Here is a 21,228-nt window from a genome sequence, read left to right as displayed (position 1 = left end):
AAGAATTCAGGTCAATGTATTCTCTCATTTCAAGAATTCACCCTTGGTGAATGTATGTCAGTGTGGATTAAAACTAAAATAAAAATTCGCTATGAGGTAAAGTCTAGTTTTATGATTTTTTTTTTCATATTTAACTTGGGCATCACTATGGGTTTTTAATTCACCCCGTATGTGAATTTTCATGTTGGATCTTTTCAAAAGCATGAAAGGGTAGGCATTAATTGCACCAGATGGAGGAGCCTGGTAGGCTACCGTCTATGGGGTCGCAAAGAGTCGGACACGACTGAGTGACTTCACTTCACTTCACAGACTCAGGGAAAGTGTCAAACATGGGACCTGCAAGCGTTGGCGGCAGGGGGGGGCGGGGCAGGGGCGGTATTAAAGCACAGGTATCCTGACTCCCAGAGGCCAGTTCTGGGGGTTAGCTTCCATAGTATCAAAGAAACAGAATCTTTATGAAGGTTGAAGCCTGTTGGAAGAAGCATTAACATGAACCATAAAGAGATTCTCTCTAGCTTATTTCCAATTTAAAACAATTTTAGTCATCTCCTCACAGATTCTTCACAATACAAACTCAGAAAAGCTGTCATTTCATTTTCCCCCAAAAGCAGAAAAAAAATGGAGCTCAAAAGGTTATGAAAGTAAAACTAAAACTGCCTCACAGCCAGTGGGAATCCAAACTGAGAGACATTTCTGTTTTTCTGTACTAACACAAAATTAGAGAAAGTAAAATAATGTATTTCAAATAAGACTATAAGTGCCAAGATCAGGGACTGTGTCTTTTTATTTTCTTATTCCTCCCCCTGAACTCTAGCATATGTCTCACAGGCATTAGGCATTCCAACTCTGTTCATTGTTTCTAATTAAGTATTTCCAAATGTGGTTGCTTCTGATTTAATACCAAAAAATAAGACTTGTCCTTTAAATCTTGAATCTTTTCCCCTCCCAACAACTATGAATTTAAAAAACAGATTGTCTAATTTCTCTGTTGTTAGAAAACCAGGAAAATCCTTTAAATACATTTTGATAGAATCCCCATACACAACAGTGATAACTTCTTCATAGAGTAATAAGAAATGATTAAGAATATGGTATCCACCTTTATTTTTAAATCAATTATATTCCAAAGAAAAACATGGCATTTTCCAGCACTCTGTAAATGGCAATGTCAAACTAAATCTCAATTCCTGGTAATATAATTGTGCCTAACACATGATTATGTAAGCTAAAGTAAAATATCCACCATAAATTAAAATTGTAGAGTTTCTTATTTTACAATTTTAAAAATCATTTTTCAGCCTTCCTGGTCATGTATACTGACTTTTTATTATTATATTTATAAATAAATATACATTTATTACATGTGTATTATATATATATACATGTATACTGACTTTTAATATTAAATGATATTCTATGACCATCCTTGATAACCAAAATTCTACCACATACATTTTCTTCTGCAATACAAAGCTCACACTAAATAAAGAGAAGTAAAATGTCCAGGAGACTTCTAATAGGATTTGGGGCTCACATTCCCCTTATGGAAATGTCAGTATTATTGTGGAAAATATGATATACTTTCCTACTTTCTAACAAATAAAACAAATACCAAACCACCCCAATCAAACGAAACTGACTATAAAGGAACACTAAGATAAGTTTGAAGGGGAAAAGGTGTCACAGAAGGGAGACGTAAAGTGGAGGGAGAGATAGGGGGCTGGCTGTATACAAGAGACCTTCATGCCTCCAGTACCTGCTGACTTCCACCGTGTTCGCTGTGAGAGTCATCCTCAGTGAGAGAAGCCATCAACCTGCAATGATCAAGTTACCACTCTTTGTAGTCAAAGGCCTGGGAATTGGTCTGTGAGGGACCTGGGATGCCTATCAACCTGGCTTCCAGGCATATGCCTAACACACATAGGCTAGTCCAACTGCTACAGCGAACACCAGTTGTGATGGGAATAGAGGTTGTTTCCCTTAGTTTTATTGGAGGTCCCACAGAAATCAGCCATGGACATTTATCCTAATCATTCTCTCCTCATTTCCTAACTTCTGTTTTTTGGTTTCTTAGTGAAAATCAGAAGACAAAATGCTACCTTTTTAGAGTAAAATTATACATTTTGAACCAAACCAGAGTAGAGGGTTATTTATATATTTCTTGGTTACAAAAAATATCTTATATGGATTCTTTGGGCAATAGGCATTTTATAGTAACCATTTGAACAAAATCACAGGAAAATAGGAACATACACTTCCACCAACTAATTCATGTTTTGTTTATTTCAGCTATCGACAACAAAAAGATGAGGAATTTTCTCAACAGTCGTAAGTTCCAAAGCCCATGATTAACTGTCTATTTCATAGCAAAGATAAATAATAAAAGCCCAGAGAGTTGCAAGTAGAATTTACCACATTCTTTTATGAGATATAATTGATATAACATTGTATTAGTTTTGAACATACAATGTATAATTATTTGATATCTGTATTTCAAAATGATCATAACAGTAATACTGAGTTGTTTTTTCTGTTGTAAACCACTTAATCTTTTTATTATGTTTTATTACTGTTGACATTTTAAGACATTTAAATTTATACATTTACACCAAATACAATTTTTAGTGTTTTGACTTACAGAATGTGGTAAAAAATTATATAGTATTCTTGATATTACATACATAACATATGTAGCTATATTTCTAACATCTTGCATGCATATGTGCTAAGTTCCATTAGTCGTGTTCAACTCTTTGTGACCCTATGGCCCATAGCCCTCCAGGTTCCTCTGTCCATGGGATTCTCCAGACAAGAATACTGGCATGGGTTAACATGCCCTTCCCCAGGAAATCTTCCCTACCCAGGGATGAAACCTGCATCTCTATGTCTGTTGCATTGGCAGGTGGATTCTTTACCACTAGAGCCACCTGGGAAGACCAATTTCACATTTTACTTATCACTAATCTTTACATGGACTTTCTAGGTGACTCGGAGGTAAAGAATCCATGTGCCAATGCAGAAAACACAGGAGATACAGGCTCGATCCCTGGGTCAGGAAGATCCCCTTGAGGAGGAAATGGCAAACCATTCCAGTTCTTGCCTGGACAATCCAATGGACAGAGGAGCTGGAGGGCTACAGTCCATGAGGTTGCAAAGAGTCAGACATGACTGAGCACCAGCACAAACTTTACATACTCTATTACTAATCTTTTTCAAAACAACATGTTCCATTTTATCCCAACAGTCACAGTCATTTATCCATCACTAAAGTCTCTTGCTTGATTGTTGTTCAGTCACTAAACCATGTCTGATTCTTTGTGACCCAAAGGACAGAAATATGTTAGGCTTCTTTGTCCTTCACTATCTCCCAGACTTTGCTCAGATTCGTGTCTATTGGGTCAGTGATGCTATCTAACCATCTCATCCTCTGACGCTCTCTTCTCCTTTTGCCTTCAATCTTTCCCAGCATCAGGGTCTTTTCCAGTGAGTCAGCTCTTCATGTTAGGTGGCCAAAGTGTCGGAACTTCAGCTTCAGGATCAAAGTCTTTTGTTATACTTTTACTATTTCCCTTTCTTGAGTCTTGATTTAAATTCACCCTTTTGCTTGCTAAACTGTATCTTTAAGTTATTTTTCAATAAGACAACTACATAGATGGTGTATTTTTGAGAAATTGCATATATCAGAATCTCTTTTCCATTGCCTTTATCTTTATGTATTATAGGATTCTTGGGTCATAAATTTTCTCAAATAACTATATACATATCATTCCACCTTCTTCTAGTGTTTTGTTATAGAGCAGAAGTCTAAGGCTGGTGTGATTTTTATTCTTTTAGGTTATCTTTTTGGTTCCTGGAAGAAGGTAGGAAATCTTTATCCTATAACATTTTTTTTTTTTTTTGTCAAGAGATCTAGATGTGTATTTGACACTGAACCTTGTCAGGGACACTATGAGATTTTCAACTTGTACACTGTTTTTTCTCATCCTGGAAAAATATTCTTCCTTTATAAATTTGATGATTGACTCTGTTTTAATTGGTTTGGTTTTTTTTTTCTTCCTCAGGAACACAAATGATTTATTATCTGAATGTCCATTTACTGAACTCTATGACAATCATTATTTCTAGTTCCAGTTCAGTTTCAGTGCATTATGAAAGATCTCATCTGATCTATACTCCTGACAACCACTTACCTCAATTGCCTGGTGTCACATTTTCTCTTCTTCTATGTGGATTTATTATCTGTTATGACATTTCTGTGATTTCTTGAATTTTCTTGATTGACATACAGATCTTTTGTTGTGTGTACTCTTATCAGAGTATATTTTCCCCTTATGTTTGGCTACCTTTGTTTTATTAAGGTCATGTTTTCTTGACTATCTTTGCTGATACCAAGCACAAGTTCTGAAAATTTCTGAGGAAAATTTTCAGTGATATGTCTGTCTTCTAAGTTTATATATCATCTGATTTAGAGGATCTTAGCCATGCCATACAGTTAGATGCAGGATTAAATTCAGATTTTAAAAACAGAGTATATGAAAACTACATCAACCACCCACTTTAGGGCACCATCAGCTCCAGCATTCACTGGTGCCAGTTCTCTGTCATTCTCTGTTTAAATTCCTTTTCATAAGTCCAATCACAGCACTATAAAAAAACACCTACCACAGACTGGGTAGTATATAAACAGCAGAAATATATTGCTAATAGTTCCGGAGGCTAGAAGTCCAAGATTGTTGTGAGGTGAGGGCCCACTTCCTACTCATAGATTCTTGCTGTTCAGTCAAGTGGTGGAAGGGGCTAGAGATTCCTCTGCAGACTATTTTATAAGGTACTGACCCATTCATGAGAGCTCCACTCTCATGACTTAAGCACCTCTGGAAGGCTGTACCTACTAATACCACCACCTTTAAGGGTTAGAGATTTCAACTATGGGGAGTACACATTCAGACCATTGCACGAAATAACCACATTTTCATAGAACGTTTCATCTTTCCTGTGTTCCTAGATAAGACGGTGTGCAGGCATTGTGGCTTCTGAATGCATACATAGAGAAAAGAGTTAATGGGTCATGACTGGAAGGTTCAAACTAGAGCTTCTGTTTGGCGAGGGACTGGTGAATTACAGCTTTACTTCTGGTGTGGAAAATCACAATATCAGTGGCTTTGTCAGAATTGTTAGGGCTCTCCACAGAGTTCTGGTTCAAAGAAATGGGTTGGGCAGTCCAAGAAGTTGTTTTTTAAACCAACCCACTGAATACTGCAGTTACTGAAAATTACCTCCAAAATGTATATACTTTTTTCTTACCTTTCCTTAATTTTTGGTGATTTTGTTCCTTTTGCCTTTGAGTAATACCATAGACTCAAATTTTTCATTTTCAGTCTGAGGATAATAACATCTAATAACATAGAGAGATAATAACAGAGTTATTAAAATTAGGGCAAGTGTATGTAACACTATGTACAGGGTCTGGATCATAACTAGTAGATATTATTTTTATTATTATTACCTTCACATTTATTTTTAGGGGAAATTGGGAGAGTAAGCATTAGACTCTACTGATGTGGCACCATATTAATGGAGAAACTCTACATGATGGAATTATGATAAATTTATAAATATGATTTCAAGCAACTATTTTTTAATCTGTTCCTGAATAAAATTAAATTTAAAAATTTAAAACTTTTTTTAAAAAGTGTATTGTTAACTAATCTCAAAAATATACAAGCAACTCCTACAGCTCAACTCCAGAAAAATAAATGACCCAATCAAAAAATGGGCCAAAGAACTAAATAGACATTTCTCCAAAGAAAACATACAGATGGCTAACAAACACATGAAAAGATGCTCAACATCACTCATTATCAGAGAAATGCAAATCAAAACCAGTATGAGGTACCATTTCACGCCAGTCAGAATGGCTGCGATCCAAAAGTCTACAAGCAATAAATGCTGGAGAGGGTGTGGAGAAAAGGGAACTCTCTTACACTGTTGGTGGGAATGCAAACTAGTACAGCCACTATGGAGAACAGTGTGGAGATTCCTTAAAAACCTGGAAATAGAACTGCCTTATGATCCAGCAATCCCACTGCTGGGCATACACACTGAGGAAACCAGAAGGGAAAGAGACACGTGTACCCCAATGTTCATGGCAGCACTGTTTATAATAGCCAGGACATGGAAGCAACCTAGATGCCCATCAGCAGATGAATGGATAAAGAAAGCTGTGGTACATATACACAATGGAGTATTACTCTGCCATTAAAAAGAATACATTTGAATCAGTTCTAATGAGATGGATAAAACTGGAACCTATTATACAGAGTGAAGTAAGCCAGAAAGAAAAACACCAATACAGTATACTAACACATATATATGGAATTTAGAAAGATGGTAACAATAACCCTGTGTACGAGACAGCAAAAGAGACACTGATGTATAGATCAGTCTTATGGACTCTGTGGGAGAGGGAGAGGGTGGGGAGATTTGGGAGAATAGCATTGAAACATGTATAATATCATGTATGAAACGAGTCGCCAATCCAGGTTCGATGCACGGTACTGGATGCTTGGGGCTGGTGCACTGGGACGACCCAGAGGGAGGGTATGGGGAGGGAGGAGGGAGGAGGGTTCAGGATGGGGAAAGTGGGTATACCTGTGGCGGATTCATTTCGATATTTGGCAAAACTAATACAATATTGTAAAGTTTAAAAATAAAATAAAACTAAAAAAAAAAAGTGTATTGTTAATAAAAATATAAACATTAATAATTAGAAGACACGTTAATAAAGTATACTAATACACTTCCAGGTATTATTTAGGGTTGAAGTCTAATCAACTGAGAATTTGTTATCAGGGAATCAGAATATGTTAAAAAAAAAAACTAGTCTTTTTAAATTTTAGAAAAGCAAGATACTCATTAATATTTAAGATGGTTAAAATTCAGGGCTTTTCGAAGACAATGTACAGATTTGTGTCAAGGCAGAATCATGGCTGACATTCAGTGTTGCACTCTCTCAGTAGTAAGAATATAAATTTTGACTTAGATCCTTCTAATCCTTCCAATATACAACTCTGTCTCTTGCCAGCTGTGTTACCTTCAGTAATTTATGTTCTTTTTCCCGGGCTGAGTTTTCTCATTTAAAAAGTGTTTTGCTACACATGTATCGAAAACTCTCAGCAGAGGATCTACACATTTTTATGCTCTTAAATTATCTATTTATCTATTCATCTGTATATGCTCCATATAGAGGCAGAAGTTCATTCTGGTTTGGATACCTTGAAATGTTGGTAAATATTTCTTTTGTACCTCTCTGGGAATAGTAGCACCCCTAGAAAATAACCCCAGAGACTGAGTGCTAGAAATGGGTTAAAGAGCAACAGGTTCAATGGACCCTCTAAGCATCTGTGCCCAATGCAAATCAGGGTGTGCTTTTTTCCCCTCGTTTTCATGAAATCAAGGTAACACTTGTTTCTGTGACAGGCTGTGGAATAAGGATGACACCTTCATACATGCCATTACCAGCATTTGCGTCTACTGAAAGAATTGTCCAAGGAAGTGAAGCAGCTCTGGAAGGGGAGTGGCCGTGGCAGGCCAGCCTCCAGCTCATAGGGGCTGGCCATCAGTGTGGAGCCAGCCTCATCAGTAACACGTGGCTGCTCACGGCAGCTCACTGCTTCCGCCGGTAAGTTTATTAGAGCTCTTGTGAGTCTTACTTACTCAGTTATTAATTACCATCAATTTAGTGCCTGGGAAAAGTCCAATCTCACCAAATTATCCTCTACTCCACTCTAGATGGACGCTATCCCCTAAATGCATTATGGCTGCTCCATGCCCCAATCGAACTCATCCCCTCACCCTTCTCTCAATATATATCATGTTTGGTTTGGTGAAAACCAAACCAAAGAGCCATTCTTGTGACTCATACCATCTGTTCCTTGTATGTAGCATCATGAAACTATGCGATCTTTTTCTACTACATCATAAATTATTTTAAAGACTATTATACATGTACAAATTTAAACTTATGTATATTTAAGGAAAATTCTTCCACTTTCACTTTTAAAAAATTATTTCATCTATCCTCCAACTGTCAACATCCACCACCACTTATAGGAAAAAAAAAAAAAAGCAAAGGTATCATTTTTGAAGCTCTCCCTTAATAAGGGAGAGAAGGAAATGGCAGCCCACTCCAGTATTCTTGCCTGGAGAATCCTGTGGATGGAGGAACCTGATGGGCTGCTGTCCATAGGGTCGCACAGAGTAGGACATGACTGAGGCAACTTAGCACATATGTATGCATTGGAGAAGGAAATGGCAACCCACTCCAGTATTCTTGCCTGGAGAATCCCAGGGACGGAGGAGCCTGGTGGGCTATCTATGGGGTCGCACAGAGTCGGACACAACTGAAGCGACTTAGCAGCAACAGCTTCCAATTATCCAAGAACCATGTGGGCTGGTAAAGAATCCACCTGCAATGCAGGAGACCTGCGTTCAATTCCTGAGTTGGGAAGATCCCCTGGAGAATGGAAAGGCTACCCACTCCTGTATTCTGGCCTGGAAAATTCTATGGGGTCACAAAGAGTCAGACATGACTTAGCGACTTTCACTTCATTTCATGTGGGCTTTTCTGGACTAGAGAGGTGTGTGGATGGTGGGAGAAATCTACCAACCTATATCACTGCCCTCATAGTGTGGAAGATGGGTCATACAAAACCTGAAAAGAGCTCCCTGTTGGGCTTTCACAGTTGTAACTCTTAACACTCAGCTATATCACTTCACATACACAGACATGCACAGGCACGCTATTGCCCAAGATCAGGGACACACTATCTTTTTTCCCTGAGGTTTCAACATCAGGGTACAGAGAGTTTTTCCTTTTAAACCCTCAAAAGACAAAAGTTCTGAAAAAGGTCCTGGCCAATGACACTGTTCACACACCCTTTCAGAAGAAACTATCCTTGGTGAGTCTAAGTGGTGCTTGATCATCCTTCTAAGGGTAACACCCAAATTGTTCTAAGATGCCTACACCTTTATTTATGGAGCAGATGTATAATGAGAATGACCTAATGGATTTAAGGTGATTGTCACTGTCTCATGAAAAAAGAGAAAAGGGATTCACATGTACGTATTTACAACCTCAGTAATATCATCGTGCTCAGGTAAACTTGAGTCTCACTAACTTTTCAAGGCTTTATGATTTTTTCATGCTCATATAGTCCTCCATTTTTCATACATTTTTAAAATTTATAACTGATGCTTGCTTACATAAATTAAAAAGAAATAAGCTCAGAATGTAAAGTCTTTAACTATTGAGTGAAGAATACAAGCTATATAGACTGAGATCCATGTTCTAGCAGGTCCAGTGCCATTTCTGTGTGGGCAGACATATAGAGGGACTGGCCATTGAGTGTGATAAAGCAGAGATAACTGGTGATCTTGATCAAAGAAATTGTGATGATGTGATAGGGGTGAGAATGAATTCAAGAGAGAAAAGAAAGAGAAGGATTGGATGTAGTGAGTTTAGACCCCACTTTCAAGGAGTTTTTAAATGAATGGGAGCAGAGAAATTTGATAGTCCAGGGTGGCTGTGGATTCTAAGGAGGAATTTATTTTTTTAATGTGAGAACTGTAATAGCATATTTTATGCCAATAATAATAAAGAGTTTAAAATTATAATGATTCTGGAGAGGAAGGGATCAATTTTGCATGTGATATAATTTCATATAATTGCATGATGAAGTGCACTATTGTGAAGGAAAAAGAAGGGTACTTTGAAGACAGTATCACAATTATCCAAATACTTTTTAAATTTTTATGTTTTTTCCTACAGAAATACTATATTTTAAAAATCATATTTAAGACAAATGTTAGTACCTTCATGCCCATGAAAAAATGATCCGTGTCTTTGTGAAACAACTGTATATAGGGAAAAGTTCTTGACAGGATATCATGAGACCTCGGCCATCTGTCTCTGACACTAACCAGCTGAATACATCATGTACCTGGCCAAGTCATTTAATTTCTGAATTTCAGTGTTCTTATCTGCAAAGCATGCTGAACTGTGCCTATTACTTGAGTCTCCCTTTCTGGTTTTTCATGCATGAAGAGATAGGTATTTCTGTTTTGTCTACTCAGTTGGTTTACAAGATCCTTAAGGACTGAAGTAATATGTCTTTGTAGATTCCAGAATTCTAGTTTTCAAATGAATGCTTCATCCTTAAGATTTCTGCTTTGAATTAAATCTTCCTTTATTATTTTTAAATATAAATTTATTTATTTTAATTGGAGGTTAATTACTTTACAATATTGTATTGGTTTTGCCATACATCAACATGAATCTGCCACAGGTATATACGTGTTCCCCATCCTGAACCCCCTCCCTCCTCCCTCCCTGTACCATCCCTCTGGGTCATCCCAGTGCACCAGCCCCAGGCAACCAATATCATGCATCGAACCTGGACTGGTGATTCGTTTCATATATGATATTATATATGTTTCAATGCCATTCTCCCAAATCATCCCACCCTCTCCCTCTCCCACAGAGTCCAAAAGACTGTTCTATACATCTGTGTCTCTTTTGCTGTATCGCATACAAAGTTATTGTTACCATCTTTCTAAATTCCATATATATGCATTAAAAGAAATCAAAATATGCATAGAAACAAATGAAAATGAAAACACAACAACCCAAAACCTGTGGGACACTGTAAAAGCAGTGCTAAGGGGAAAGTTCATAGCAATACAGGCGTACCTCAAGAAACAAGAAAAAAGTCAAATAAATAATCTAACTCTACACCTAAAGCAACTAGAAAAGGAAGAAATGAAGAACCCCAGGGTTAGTAGAAGGAAAGAAATCTTAAAAATTAGGGCAGAAATAAATGCAAAAGAAACAAAAGAGACCATAGCAAAAATCAACAAAGCTACAAGCTGGTTCTTTGAAAGGATAAATAAAATTGACAAACCATTAGCCAGACTCATCAAGAAACAAAGGGAGAAAAATCAAATCAATAAAATTAGAAATGAAAATGGAGAGATCACAACAGACAACACAGAAATACAAAGGATCATAAGAGACTACTATCAGCAATTAAACCTTCCTTTAAAGTGTAAATAAGTAGAGCAGCTGAGAGAGGACCCCCCCCCCTCCCCCGCATACCCCAATTCCTTGGCCCCTAGGCTCTGCCTGTTTATCCCTGGGGCAGTACAGAGTACTTTGAAAGCCACTGATCTTTCAGGTTTTTCATTACACTTAAAGCTTTATGATTCACCAGCACAGTAATCCTGCATGAACAGGGAAATTCCCTTTTTAAATTCTCTTATGTGTAATTTCCTTTTACATAATTTTCCTTTACAGAGAGAATTCAAGTTTCTATATATTTTTGTCATTCTTGAAAGGGCTGATTAGACAAACAGGGAACTGAGGTTTAGGGTAGAACAGGGAGTAAAGAGATGTTAGAAGGATGCAGAATTTGCTTGTAGTGTAATCTCATGGTAGAGAAAAGCATCTGTGTTAAGGGAAAGCCTCAAAAATAGTAAGAGGGACTGACCAGGGCAGATGAAAGGGTAGTGGGAGCTCTAACAATACAGCGATGAGTTAAGGCTGCTTTTAGCCCTTGAGTATTGGGGCAGGGTATGGGCACTGGGTGGAGAAATAATCCTGTATACACATGAGGGTTTGTGAAGAAGACAAATTACACTTTGTCTCAAAGATCAACATAAGACCCAGTAAACAAGAGTCAACAGGTTAAATCATAAAATAAGAATGGAGAGAATGTCTCATACAGAAGGAAATGCCCCTTAGGGTGATAATGTCCAAAACAGATAAAAATTAATTTCTATACACTTCACTGAAATTAGAGAAAAAAATCAAATTTGAAGAGTTTCTAATGAACAAAATTAAATGTTAATTTAACATTAAAATGTTAAATTAAAATGTTAGAATTAAAATGTGAGAAACTAATTGTATAGTACCCATTATTATTATTCCAGCTGCAGCATGAAATTCCACTTAGCTATTGTATTTTTTAAATTTTAGAGCTTGTGAAATATTTTAAGAGCTTTCCTACTCTCACTTGTATCATCAGTATTTTAACCTCTTTTTTTACATAAGGCCATCAATTGCAAATTCTCTCGCTATAGGAATTTTTCAGGGACATAATTCCAATAGTTGCAGAGAATACTGTCTCAACTGTTTTTGGAGGATACAGTTAAGTATAACTAATCATATTCTTTATTTTTTTGCAGAAATAAAGACCCAAATAGATGGATCGTTACTTTTGGTATAACTATAACACCACCTGCAGTGAAACGAAGTTTGAGGAAAATTATCATTCATGAAAATTACCGTAAAGAAACAAATGAAAATGACATTGCTTTGGTTCAGCTTGATACCCGAATTGAGTTTTCAAATGTAGTTCAGAGAGTTTGCCTCCCAGATTCATCCATAAAGTTGCCACCTAAAACAGGTGTATTTGTCACAGGATTTGGATCCATTGTAGATGATGGTGAGTTGTTCAATGTAATTTACTTAGTGCAAATTTATCTTGGCATCTAATGTGCCATCTAGGAGATACCTCTTTAGACTTTTCATTAAAATGTTCATGCTTCTAATATGTATGGGCTTCCCTGGTGGCTCCAATGGTAAAGAATCTGCCTGCAGTGCAGTAGACCCAGATTCGATCCCTTGGTCAGAAAAATCCCCTGGAGAAGGAAAGTATGACTCTGAGAAGAACAAGGTGCTGTGTGTTAAAGTAAAAAAAAAGTAAAAGGAATCATATACCCATCCCTGAGGAGTTCACAATTATTTGGAGCAGTCGTGGGGCAGAGGAGAGTTCAATAACATGGATAAGATGAACAGATGGTTCTGGGTACTCTAAGAAGGAACAAAATGCTATGGGAGTACAGGGAAGTAAATTAGTACAAATTGTATAGTCGCCAGATATAAACACTCCTGGCTTGCGTATACTTCATATGCTTTTTTTTTTTCTGGTTTAAATTCTTCCTAATTTTAATGAGGATATACCATGGTCATAAACATGGACGTGGTTTGTGAATGTTTTGAGACTAACGTACGCAGTATTTTTTCCTCCTAACCACTGGCCTTCTTCTCTGCTGGTGTCATATTGTTGGTATATCTTCAGCATTTGCTTTGTTTCTCATGCTTTGAGACATTCTGAGATAACACTGTGTAGCATAGAGCTGGGCAAACAGACCTGTGCAGTTTGTATCCTGGTTTACACTTGAGTAGATTTTGGAAAATCAATGAACTTCTCTGAGCCTCAACTTCCTTATGTGGAAAATCATGAAAAAAAGTCATATACACACAATACTGTGTGTAGTTTTGAGGGCTCAAAGAACGTTTGAAGGTCCACAAATACGCAAGAGTCAGACACGACAGCAACTAAACCACCACCAGCACATATATGTGTACTGTTTCCTTGCATGTAGACATTTATGCCACAGGAAATAAAATTAGGCAATCATTAATAATGAAAAATCTAATGCTTTTACTCCTAAGAATATACAACTCATGTGTCTTCTGAGTCTTAGATATAGCTGTGTTCAAAGAACATGTGTTTTGTTTTTTCTTTTGTTTGTGTAATAGGACCAACACAAAATAAACTACGGCAAGCCAGGGTAGAAACCATAAGCACTGAGGTGTGTAACAGAAAGGATGTATATGATGGCATGATAACTTCAGGAATGTTGTGTGCCGGATTCATGGAAGGAAAAGTAGATGCATGTAAGGTAAGTCCAAAACACTTCAAAAGGAAAGTTTCCATTAATGATTTCTAATTTGAGCCTATATGTTTACCTGAAAGAAAAAAATGACATGAATTTTATCAAAGAATCAGTTTACCTAAATAACAAATGATAATCAAAATTATTATATTGAGTGTTTATTATGCAAAAACAGTGCTAAACACTTTCTATACATTATTTCGTTCAATATAATGAGATGGACATAGTTCAGTTCAGTTCAGTCACTTAGTCATGTCCAACTCTTTACAACCTCATGGACTGCAGCAAGCCAGGCCTCCCTGTCCATCACCAACTCCCAGAGCTTGCTCAAACTCATGTCCATTGAGTCGGTGATGCCATCCAACCATCTCATCTTCTCTCGTCCCTTTCTCCTCCTGCCTTCAATCTTTCCCAGTATCTCTTTTCCAATGAGTCAGTTCTTCGCATCAGGTGGCCAAAGTATTGGAGCTTCAGCTTCAATCAGTCCTTCCAATGAATATTCAGGACTGATTTCCTTTAGGATGGATGGGTTGGACTTCCTTGCAGTCCAAGGGACTCTCAAGAGTCTTCTCCAACACCACAGTTCAAAAGAATCAATTATTCAGTGCTCAGCTTTCTTTATAGTCCAACTCTCATAACCATACATGACTACTGGAAAAACCATAGCCTTGACTAGACTGATATTTGCTGGCAAAGCAATGTCTCTGCTTTTTAATATGCAGTCTAGGTTAGTCATAACTTTTCTTCCAAGGAGCAAGTCTTTTAATTTCATGGCTGCAGTCACCATCTGCAGTGATTTTGGAGCCCTCCAAAATAAAGTCTGTCAATGTTTCCACTGTTTCCCCATCTATTTGCCATGAAGTGATGGGACCAGATGCCATGATCTTAGTTTTCTGAATGTTGAGTTTTAAGCCAACTTTTTCACTCTCTTCTTTCACTTTCATCAAGAGGCTCTTTAGTTCTTCACTTTCTGCCATAAGGGTGGTGTCATCTGCATATCTGAGATTATTGATACATACCTTGACAATCTTGATTCCAGCTTGTGCTTCATTCAGCCCAGCGTTTCTCATGATGTACTCTGCATATAAGTTAAATAAGCAGGGTGACAATATACAGCCTTGACGTACTCCTTTTCCTATTTGGAACCAGTCTGTTGTTCCATGTCCAGTTCTAACTGTTACTTCCTGACCTGCATACAGATTTCTCAAGAGGCAGATCAAGTGGTCTGGTATTCCCATCTCTTCAAGAATTTTCCACAGTTTCTTGTGATCCCCACAGTCAAAGGTTTTGGCATAGTCAATAAAGCAGAAATAGATGTTTTTCTGGAACTCTCGCTTTTTCTATGATCCAGTGGATGTTGACAATTTGATCTCTGGTTCCTCTGCCTTTTCTAAAACCAGCTTGAACATCTGGAAGTTCACAGTTCACATATTGTTGAAGCCTGGCTTGGAGAATTTTGAGCATTATGTTACTAGCATGTGACATGAGTGCAATTGTGTGGTAGTTTGAATGTTCTTTGGCATTGCTTTTCTTTGGGATTGGAATGCACACTGACCTTTTCCAGTATTGTGGCCACTGCTGAGTTTTCCAAATTTGCTGGCGTATCAAGGGCAGCACTTTCACAGCATCATATTTTAGGATTTGAAATATCTCAACTGGCATTCCCATCACCTCCACTAGCTCTGTTCATAGTGATGTTTCCCAAACCCCACTTGACTCTGTATTCCAAGATGTCTGACTCTAGGTGAGTGATCACACCATCGTGGTTATCTGGGTCCTGAAGATCATTTTTGTGCAGTTGTTTTGTGTATTCTTGCCACCTCTTCTTAATATCTTCTGCTTCTGTTAGGTCCATACCATTTCTGTCCTTTATTGTGTCCATCTTTGCATGGCACTATTGACGTAGTACCATGACATAGTACTATTTACAAAATAGAAAATTAGTCTATTGCTCCCATTTCTGGTTCAGACCACCTCTTATGCTGTATTGTTATTTTCTTAAGCAAATTTGTAATCAAAAGGCAGAGAAACCTCTCCTCTGAAAAGCACTTTATTCAGCTGTATCATCATCTCTCATCTATCTTGTTTTTATCCCCTTACCTCCTAATATCTTTCATGCCATTGACGCCTAGAATAGATTCCACCTTTGTCCTAACTTCTGCAATATTGTCATCAACTCATTTAAATGCTGGATCCTTAATTCATAGATCTCAACCTCCAGGGACCTTCACTCCTCCTCAGTCACCTATTCCTAGGGCCACACCTTGAACCTTGTCATCAAAAACTGTTCCATCTCCAATGACACTAAATTCCCAAATCTTCCTATTTAACAACTATCCTCAGTCCTTTCTGCCTGATTTTCAACTACTTCTGTTTCTTTGGTCACACTGTTATAATCCAACCTACCAATCCTCACTGCCCAACATACACAACTTACACACATATTCTTTGTGTCCCTTCTCTGTTTTATTTTCATTTCTAGCTCTTACACCATTCAATGCACAATATATTTTATTTAACTGTCTCACTAGCCTAAAAAGTGAACTCTGTGAAGGCACTCATTTTAGAGCATCTATTTTATTTACCTCTGTTTTATGAATACCTCAACCAGTCTTGGCACAAATATTTGTTGGCTAAATACCACCCTTCTTCAATTTCACAGAGTCTTGTAGAGCACAGCTTCTCTGCTGTTTCACAGTCCATTAATTCTTTCCTTTCTTCCACTGTTCACTTGTCCAATTTAGATTTCACTGTGATCATTTTTTAAACATTTTTGCTTATACCCCAAACCCACTTGATGTTCTCTCTTCCTAGTGTTTATGTCTGACAAGTTCCAAACCTGGAAGAACTCAGTTATTCAGACTCTCTGCCTGCATCTGGGAAGTCATATGCTCCTGAAAAAAATACAACAGAACACATGGCTCCAGTATGTGTTCCACATAACAAAGCTGACAACCTTACTATTTTTGTTGCTTTTTCCTAAATCTACCTTTCTCTGAATTCTCCCACCATTCTACACTTTCCTTAACTTCCAGTTTTTCCTGCCCATTTATTCTCAACTGATGATTCTGTTCTGAATTTTCAAAAAAAAAATAAAGTCATGGTAAGGAATTTCCCCATCTTCCTAGCATCAAACATTGCAGATCTGTCTTTATCTGGACCCTTTTCATCCACCTTCAGCTTAGGTCACTACAGAGAAGTTGCCCCTTCACTAAGGATAGCCCCTTCCCCACTGTTCAGATTCCTCTTCTTGTTGACCTTTTGGGGAAGTTTACACTAGCAATTGGGCTTCCCAGGTGGCACCAGTGGTAAAGAACCCACCTGCCAATGCAGGAGACGTAAGAGACGAGGGTTTGATCCTCAGGAAGACTCCCTGGAGAAGGAAATGACAACCCAGTCCAGTATTCTTACCTGGAGAATTCCATGGACAGAGGAGCCTAGCGGGCTACAGTCCGTAGGGTCACAAACAGTTGGACACAATTGAAGTGACTTAGCATGCATATATTAGCAATTACAGTCTCTCTCCTTCCAGAGTCAACATTTCTCTTGTGACTAAATTCTCTATTCAGATCTCTCAAGTCGTGGAAAAAAAAAAAAAAAAAAGCCTTCAGCTGGCATCTCATTTTATCTCTTTACCATCAAATATTTGAGAAAATGTTTATTGTCACAATTTTCTCATCTCTCACTAACTCTTCAAACTGTTTCAATATGGTTCCTGCCCTATTGCTTCATCAAAATCTCTCTTCCTAATGTTTTCAATGAATCAATAACGACCATCAACAATTTGAGGGGGTCTTTTTTTCCTCTTACCAGTATTTAATAGTGCTTACCACTCCCTCTTTATTGAAATATTGTCTTCTCTTGGCTTGTAATAATTTTCACTTTGCATCTCTGTCTGCTCATTCTCTATCTCCTTTTCAGTGTCCTTCTCTTAATCCAACCCATTACATGTTAATTTATGCCTGTTTATCTTTTCACTTGATACTTTCTCCCCAGAGAATCTAATTCTCTTTCATAGCTTCAATTATCTTTTTTTTTTTTTTTTGCAGATACTACATAAAATTTTACTTTTAGCCCCATCCTCTCCTTTGATCTCCAGATTTATCTATTCTATTCCTACTTGGCAGCTCCAGTTGGATATTTCAAAGGCACTTCAAATTCAAATGTTGTACCGATTCTGCTCTGATTCTTCTCCCCAACTAATCTTCTTTCTGTGTTTTGTATTTCTGTAAATGGCATTCCCTTTCATTCTGTTAGGTATGCCAAAGGCTAGAAACCATTGTAATTTCTCTTTATCCCATATTCAAATAACCACCTAATCCCACGGATTTTACTTACTTAAATCTCTCTCCACCATCTTTTGTCTTTCTATCCTCTCTCAACCTCTCCTCCCCTTCCTGTCCCTTGACCACCTCCCATACACATTAACTATCTAGTTTATCTCTTTGTATTCATTCTTATGATCCTGTAGTGCATTAGTCAAATAAATTTCAGGATGGTTTCTAACAGGATGCAATCTGATCATGTTAACACCCTCCTTAAAACACTATGGCAAAACCAATACAATATTGTAAAGTAATTAACCTCCAATTAAAATAAATAAATTTAAATTAAAAAATAAAATAAAAAAAATATAGATCTAAAAAAAAAAAAAACACTTAAATCTTCAGTGCTTTACCTTTATTTTTATCTTATGGTAAAATCTTCTTAAAAAGACCCATAGGACTTTATATAGAATAGTCTCTCCCTACTGCTATGGCCTCATTATGCACCACTTGCCCACTTGCTGTCCTCTCTCCAGTCTCCTATTTCTACAAGCCTTTGCATATGCCATGTTGCTTCATGCCACAGAGCATTTGTCATGCTTCCCTCTGTCTAAAACGCATTTCATTCATGTCTTGCTTTTCATGATTTACTCTCTTCCTTCAGCTATTTGATTGATTACATTTGACCAAAGGAAATATCCCTAACCTCCCTGACTAGTCAAATCCCCCTATTGTATGTCTCTATAGCACTCATAACAGTTGTCATTTGCATATTTGTAGGCTTATTTCATATTATTTTTTTCTTATCCTAAATGTCAAGCTCTATGAGCATAGGGGCAGTTCATTTTTGGTCATTGTTAATCCTCAATGCCCATCAAAATGCCTGAGACACATAGCAAAGTGTTAGGTCACTCAATTGTGTCCAACTCTTTGCAGCCCCATGGACAGCAGCCCCCCAGGCTCCTCTGTCCATGGAGTTCTCCAGGCAAGAATACTGGAGTGGATAGCCACTCCCTTCTTCAGGGGATACTCCCGACCCAGGTGTCCTCAATACCCAGGGGTCTCCTGCATTGCAGGCAGATTCTTTACCATCTGAGCCACCAGGGCAGCCCTGTGACACCTAGTAGGAACTCAATAAATAGTTGATAAAAGAAAAAACAAATGAAGCAAGTGGGAGAGGCATAGAGAATTTATCCTGTGTATCTTACCTGAGATCACACAACAAGTAATTAATAGAGCTGGACCTGAAACTTGGGCAGTTCAACTACTGAGACCACAATCTTAACCTCGATACTTGCATCTATTTATTTGCATAATCTTCTTTGATCCAAAAGAGATTTAAGAAGACTTATATAAAATTCAGAAAGCAAACATAGATAGAAATAGGTAAATGAAAGAAAAGAAAGCCAGAGTAGGTTCATAAAATACAGTCAAGAGCTAACATACTCAGAAGAGATCACAGAAAATTTTTGCTGCTGCTGCTGCTAAGCTGCTTCAGTTGTGTCTGACTCTGTGGGACCCCATAGATGGCAGCCCACCAGGCTCCTCTGTCCCTGGGATTCTCCAGGCAAGAATACTGGAGTGGGTTGCCATTTCCTTCTCCAGTGCATGCATGCATGCTAAGCCGCTTCAGTCATGTCGGACTCTGTGCGACGCTATGGACAGCAGTCCACCAGACTCCACTGTCCACAGGATTCTCTAGGCAGTAATACTGGAGTGGGTTGCCATTTCCTTCAATGTACAAATACCAACCTCATATTAAATATTTTAGATAAATGCTTACTAAATCATGCTTAAAGTGTCTAATAAAACTAGCAAAAAATATATGTATGCTGAAGCATAAATAATGTAGCCATTCCATATAAATTAGTATTGGTCTTTCTAGAAAATAATTTACTTAATAATTTAGCACAAAATTTTAACTCAGTCAAGAGAACCATCATATAATCTGTCTCTAATCTGGTTGTATGTTCTATGTAACTTTTTCCATTTTTCCTCTGGAAGAGATGATTGCAGTGATTGTCCTACTGAATTAAATTAGAGTTAACAATCTCAAAAATTTTTTTTTCTCTAGGGAGATTCTGGTGGACCTCTGGTTTATGATAATCATGAAATCTGGTACCTAGTTGGTATAGTAAGTTGGGGACAATCTTGTGCTCTTCCCAAAAAACCTGGCGTCTACACAAGAGTGTCTCAGTATCGAAACTGGATTGCCTCCAAGACTGGTATCTAGTGTGAACTGACCCTGAATTTTATCCATTGCACATAGAGCTAGAACTCCTGCATATTATGTATTATTTATATTCTTGTGATTTGAATCAGTTCCTTTGCTGAATGTCAAGAAGTCCTTCAGAGACAGAGCAATCTAATATCATGAAGTGGACTTCGTGTACATGGGACAGAAATCTTTCTCTACCCTAAGGAAAAAGATACAGCAAATGACAGGCAGCACCAACTCCTCACTCACATGGGAAATTGTGATCCTATTAATCAGATGAATATTTATATATACTTTCCTTCATTGAAGATGGGAACATCATTTTCCACAGGATATGAAGTGCTGCCAGGGCTCTCAAAATCTTACCTCATATAGTACCTGGAGCACTTGGGATTCATCTAACAAAATATGAAACAGCAACCATCCTTGAGGATTCAGGGCTCCAGTATTCTAGGACTGATTACTGGACCTTCAATGGCTTGAATGGAGTGTGTGAGATTTGCAATATAACTTGAATTCTAACCTGGGTTTACAAATAATAATACAGAATAAATAATAAATACAGAATAAATACAAAATAATACAGAATAAATAAATAATAAACCATGAGAATTGCCATGTAAAAGGTGTTTAAATATATCTGAACTTGCTATTAACATTGGGTTATACACATCAGTACTAACTTCAGGATGCATGTTGTATTGTTAATAAGCATTTCTGCTTTATTCTTTAACAGCATCTTTCCATTCACACATCATTTGAAGCTAGACTGAAAAGGAGACAACTCCTGGGAGCAATTTTTCATGGATATAAGGAGGATAAAAAGAACTAATGGAACCTAGGCCATCAGAGATGTTTCAAATGATTACTAACAAAACAAGCACTCTTTAGATTTTTGGTGGAATGAAACATCCAATTATCATTTAGATATACCTATGTCATATACAGTGCTTTTATAAGTCTTCAGTTCTCTGACAAGTCAGATGTCTACTAGAATGTCAGGTT

At 37.5% G+C, this 21,228-nt stretch overlaps 1 protein-coding gene across 1 annotated transcript in view; it reads left to right on the top strand.

Annotated features, from left to right (window-relative positions):
* Positions 1 to 20,243, top strand: part of LOC133249164 (transmembrane protease serine 11F-like) — a 138,663-nt gene extending 118,420 nt beyond the window's left edge. The window contains exons 6-10 of the mRNA XM_061419232.1: positions 2,290 to 2,328; positions 7,480 to 7,681; positions 12,244 to 12,503; positions 13,604 to 13,746; positions 20,080 to 20,243. Of these exons, the coding sequence (XP_061275216.1) occupies positions 2,290 to 2,328; positions 7,480 to 7,681; positions 12,244 to 12,503; positions 13,604 to 13,746; positions 20,080 to 20,238 (803 nt within the window). The 3' untranslated portion in view covers positions 20,239 to 20,243. The remainder of the gene's footprint in view (positions 1 to 2,289; positions 2,329 to 7,479; positions 7,682 to 12,243; positions 12,504 to 13,603; positions 13,747 to 20,079) is intronic.
* Positions 20,244 to 21,228: the final 985 nt, after the last annotated feature.

Source organism: Bos javanicus, chromosome 6, assembly GCF_032452875.1.
Source record: "Bos javanicus breed banteng chromosome 6, ARS-OSU_banteng_1.0, whole genome shotgun sequence".
Taxonomy (NCBI): domain Eukaryota; kingdom Metazoa; phylum Chordata; class Mammalia; order Artiodactyla; family Bovidae; genus Bos; species Bos javanicus.
This window is presented reverse-complemented; position numbering and strand designations above follow the sequence as displayed.